Source organism: Limulus polyphemus, unplaced genomic scaffold (assembly GCF_000517525.1).
Source record: "Limulus polyphemus unplaced genomic scaffold, Limulus_polyphemus-2.1.2 Scaffold1384, whole genome shotgun sequence".
In the NCBI taxonomy this organism is placed as follows: Eukaryota; Metazoa; Arthropoda; class Merostomata; order Xiphosura; family Limulidae; genus Limulus; species Limulus polyphemus.
In genome coordinates, this window is record NW_013666994.1 from 215,637 (window position 1) to 220,928 (window position 5,292).

At 34.7% G+C, this 5,292-nt stretch overlaps 1 protein-coding gene across 1 annotated transcript; it reads left to right on the top strand.

Annotated features, from left to right (window-relative positions):
• The first annotated feature begins 4,158 nt into the window (after positions 1-4,158).
• Positions 4,159-5,088, top strand: LOC106463353 (beta-1,4-mannosyl-glycoprotein 4-beta-N-acetylglucosaminyltransferase-like). The gene has a single exon (XM_022390827.1). It carries the CDS (start codon positions 4,159-4,161, stop codon positions 5,086-5,088), a length of 930 nt encoding a protein of 309 aa, XP_022246535.1.
• The last annotated feature ends 204 nt before the right edge of the window (positions 5,089-5,292 follow it).

The following is a 5,292-nucleotide window of genomic DNA, read 5'->3' on the forward strand; positions in this document are numbered from 1 at the left end:
CCAGCATGAAGCCGGTAGTCGTTAAATCGACAGATTGAAGAAAATTAATGGAGTCTAGGGTGTACTATCACGATATCAACGAATATCTTACATCACGTTCAGAGAGGAGTTCAGAGTTGAGGTGATAATGAAATAAAAAGTACTAAATTTGAGCCTTATAGAGCGGGGGTGTATGGAAGGAAACATGTATAGAGTGGAGGCCAAATGGCCTGGATTTTAGGTATGTCAATAATACAAATAAGGACGTGACAAACTCTATCAAAATATATGAGTTGGCAGTATGTTACAATACTGATACGACGCCTTATTGGTACGTGAGAAATAACCAATCAGAACCCAGAAACAGTAGTTACGGTTTTGGTTCTTTTTATAACAACGTTAACAACCAATCAAAAGCCAAGATATACGTACTATGGTTAGGGTTTTGGTTCCCCCTACAACGACGCCAACATCCTATTAATTAAGTGTAAAAAGCCATAACTTAAAAGAACAAGAGAAAAAAAAAGAAAAAGAAGATGGTCCTTACGTTCTTCAGTGAATCCTTTGAGAAGATGTCAGCTTTAGCATCTGTGGAGAACTTTCACCACTCAAATTTCACGTAAATCTAAATAGTTTTTCTACTTCGTCTAGTAATGTATCTATCATACAGTATATCATGACAGAGGAGCTCATATGAGTTAAGCTACTTAATTATTTACTGAATACTGCAGAGATGTTAAAAAGTTTAGTAGAGGAATTATTCATGAGACATCCAAGTGCTAGAGAGAGCAATGCGAATGTAAAATTTCAGAATTTGTTCAATTAAATTTATGTTTTGTGTTACCTGGTCTCCGAGTTGTTTCTTTGTTCTTTACATAAATTTCCTAGTGTTGGTGGCTCATGACCCTTACCTACGACTGCATTTAACAAAATACCCTGGTAATAAATACATTCATTCGTAACGAGTGCAGGTTGAACCCGACGACAAGAGAGAGCCCATAACAGAATAAACATCTAGACCACTGGATTATGTGGAAGTCAGCATAGAAATTGGCTAGAGTGGGAAGCAGAAAAAAGCTTATCAACATCTATTTAAAGATCATGGTGGACAGTATCTTGTCATCAGATCATTCCTACACCTAAGATAGCAAAAAGAAACTGGTTGGACGTTCATAATCTCGCATAACAACAGTATTCTACATAAAGCTGGTTTAGCAATCAAGCTTCCATGAGCATTACAATGAGTGAGCTGGAAGCAATAAAAGAAGCTGTTCTCTGCATTGCTGTAAGCAATATACTGCAAATGGACAATATCACCAACATAATATTTGTGATTGACTCACAGGCAATGCTGCATAAAATTCAGACTTTTTGAACACCAGATAGACGGCAGAAAGCAAAGCAACTACATTGTAAGACCATCACCTGAATGTATGTGTCAGACCATACAAAGAAAAAGCTAAACCAGGAATCTGACAGCTCGTACTAGAATACTCTTCATCAAATCCAACACAACTCTACCGGCAGGACATTAATCTCCTCGATACCAGTAAGGTGAAAGTAGCAACTACGAGAGTCTTCATAGACATCTATAGTGAGTGAGATTGCTAAAAACAATGTATTATATACTGTAGCTAGGGAAAACAAAATTTGGGGTAGCAATAGGATAGCATATAGCCAGAAGGTAACATGAATAAAAGAACTCAATTATACCTCCTAGTCTCCACAGAGGCCAGCACTTATCAACACATAATACTGTCACGTAGTACGCAACTCAAATCGACATACAACCCCAAACCAAAGAAGAGTTTCTTAGTAATATATTTGTAAAGATTCCAAAGAAGCCATATGAGATTCTGGCAATAAAAATTCATACATAATTCAGATCTTCGTCTCAGAAATTTTTACAAGAACCAAGTATATTTGTGCCACGGGATCTACCTCTAAAGGAAAGCGTGAGGTTGAAATAATGAGCAGAGTGAGAGAAAGACTTGCCACAAATTCTTGTTTGTTTGTTTGTTTGTTTTTAATTATGCACAAAGCTACACAAGGGCTATCTGTGCTCTGCCCACCACGGGTATCGAAACCCGGTTTCTAGCGTTGTAAGTCCGCAGACATACCGCTGTGCCACTGGGGGGCACCCACAAATTCTATAAAATTATAGGAGTTGAAGAAAACATCACCAAGCTGAGATTTAATAATGTTGTGAGAGATGTCGCTCAGCTGCAGCTCTAACGAACTTCAAGTGAGATTCTCTGTGAAAAATGCTCTTATCTGTGTATAGTGATATTCGTAACAGATGTATTATTATTCTGTAACACGTATTCGTTTCACAGATTCACGTCTGTGATTTGAAGTGTTGTGATACATACGAAAGTGTAACATATGGTGTACACAAAAAAATAAGTAAATTTGAAATCCATATTTTGCGATACTGAATTCATTTTTTGCAATTGCCTGTAACAGTTGTCTTTTATCTGTAACAGTGCACAAATAAATTGTGTAACACTAATGAAATGAGAGGGACAACTTTGTAACACTAATGTATATATAATATTGTAAGCAGTTATGTAAATGTTTTGTGTGATTTATTTTATTTTCTCACCCAGAGTTCTTATTGTTTAATTTTTGGCAGTTTAGACTTTATTCTTTTAATTACCTAGATTGTAACTTAGTTAATGATTCTAATGTTTCCATTTTTACTAATTTTATGAGTAATTCTTGAGTTTTGTACCTTAGTTTTGGTTTCATTGAATTTATGTTTTTATTATCCTAGCTGATACTTTAGTTAATTGACAAATTCATTGATTTTTTTCATTAATCTATATTATTCAATTATCTTTGTCCCAGTAATACGGAGAATACTCATTATTCATCGTGTCTCTTTTCATTTTACATCCTTTACTTTTGTATCTTCTTGTTTCTACTTAACATTAAAACGCTTTAAACTGCAGTATCTTTCTACTTGTATATAAAACATGCGATTTTTTTATCCATTGTTTAATTCTATATTCACATATTTTATGTTTCTACCTTTTTCAACTTCTGTTAACACACCCACACGCCCCCCAGTGGCACAGCGGTATATCTGCGGATTTACAACGCTAGAATCCGGGTTTCGATACCCGTGGTGGGCAGAGCACAGATAGCCCTTTGTGTAGCTTTGTGCTTAACTACAAACAAACAAACTTCTACTTTCATTAGTGAGTCATTTGTTTCTACTAACATCCATACGTTTCTGCTTTTGTTTATTCTGCCATTTACACATTTCATATGTTTGTGCATTTAGTTTTTGTATCAATTAACACACTCTGTATTTTAATAATTTTTATTAACACATTGTGCTTTTTTGCCTTAGTTGTTCGTTCGTGGACATTTATTATTTTGTAATACTTTAAAGCTTTCCTTAGACTCACAGCTGTAGTTTCTGTTTTGATTTGGTTTTTCTGGAATAATATTACATTTTTACGAATCCTCAACACTTTATAAAACTATATTTCTTTGTTCATTCTATAAATGATAACAATATTTTCTCAAAACCTATATGGGCATGTAGACATCTGACACTCTAAAAATTGGGATTTAAAAGATGAAGTTTGTAATTGGCACTAGCTTGTCGAATATAATTAAATTATAAACAAAATAATAATAAATTATACATTAAAATCGAAATATAAATTAAATACCATGTAAGACCAAGTATTGACATTGTTTATATGAAGTTATATAATTTTTAATGCCCATTTCAACAGATGTTTCTTTATTTCTTTTTCAGAAGTGAAAATGATGCGTTTTCTACGTTGTCGGAAACGTGTGTGCATTTTGATAAACTTTTCGGCAGTTTTAGCACTAATATGTCTTTATATATATTACTCGAGCGATAATGTTTTGTGCAAAGTCTTATATTCTACAAAAACACAAAAGACAATTGGGAACCTCTCTTCTAAATTGAAATCATATAATGACTTAAACTATAACGTCTTTGATAATGTAACACACTTCGATTTACCAGGAACACCCGCAAGTGCGTTTATTAAAGTGAATAATCAGACATGTTTCTCGTATGGAACAAATGTAACAGAAACAGCTTCAGAGAGCTGTTCTTGCTATACCAGATGGGCTGGTAGTGACTGTGGAATACCACAATCAGCGTTGTTTTCTCGGACCTTTGTGGTCAAAATGAAAAATAACATTACTAGAAGACGAAACCCTAGAAGAGTTATTAACGCAATCAACATTAATAACGAAATTGAACTCCTTGAAATACGAGTGCACGAGCTGAAAGACGTTGTCGACGTATTTTTAATTTGCGAATCGTCATATACAACATTTGGAGAAAAGAAGCCATTGCGGTTACTGGAGAGACTTCATGGTGGATTTTTAAAAGAATTCCAGCATAAGTTTCTATATGTGTTTCTTGACCATTTTCCACCTGGTGGGTACAAAAATGGTTGGATTGCAGATGATTATCTTCGAACGTATCTTAGCAAAGAGGGACTTAAACGTCTTAATGGACTGAAGCAAGATGATCTTTTTATTCTAAATGATGCAGATGAAATACCTCGTGCGGATGATGTCATATTTTTGAAATTTTACGATGGTTTTGGTGAGCCGATCTCTTTATGGTACCGGTGGAATCTATATGGATTCTTTTGGCAAAATAAGATACCTGCTATTAAACTGTCGACTATATGCACTGTCGGGTTTCTACAGCAGGCCTATGACAACGACGCCATTTTATTGCGGAGACGTCCAAAAATAATAAGTCCTAAAATGTTAAAGAGCACTTCCTTTATACAAAGATATAGGCCTTGGTCAATTGGTTCGTCATCAGAGACTAGCGGTTGGCACTGTTCGTGGTGCTTCCCTTTGAAAGAGTTTCCCATCAAATTGAGATCAGCTCAAAGTGACGACGGACCTAGGTGGGGAGACTATCCTGAAAAGTACAACTTAAAATACATCAAACATCTTATTAAAACCGGTCTGTGGTTTGACAATCGTAAAGTCACTGTCTTAGTTAATGTAACAACTACAAATCATGCACCTTCTTACGTTCTGAAAAACTTCAAAAAATTAAAGTTTCTTATATTCAATCCTTACAGAAATTAACGTCATTTTTTAAGGAGAAGTAAAATAACAAAACCTCACTGTTTAAGATATGTTCACCTGAAAAAGAACGAATGGATAGTGAAAAACAGTTGCTTCACAATCATAGTCTTTTAGTTAATCATCAATAGTTTGTATTATCATTGACCTCTTTTTATCTTGAATGATGGCTCCCATCCGACTATAAAAATGGTTCCTAAGGTATAG

What these genes read in the sequence shown, in the direction of transcription:
- LOC106463353 (XM_022390827.1), top strand. Translation starts at nt 4,159, where the DNA reads ATGAAAAATAACATTACTAGAAGACGAAACCCTAGAAGAGTTATTAAC.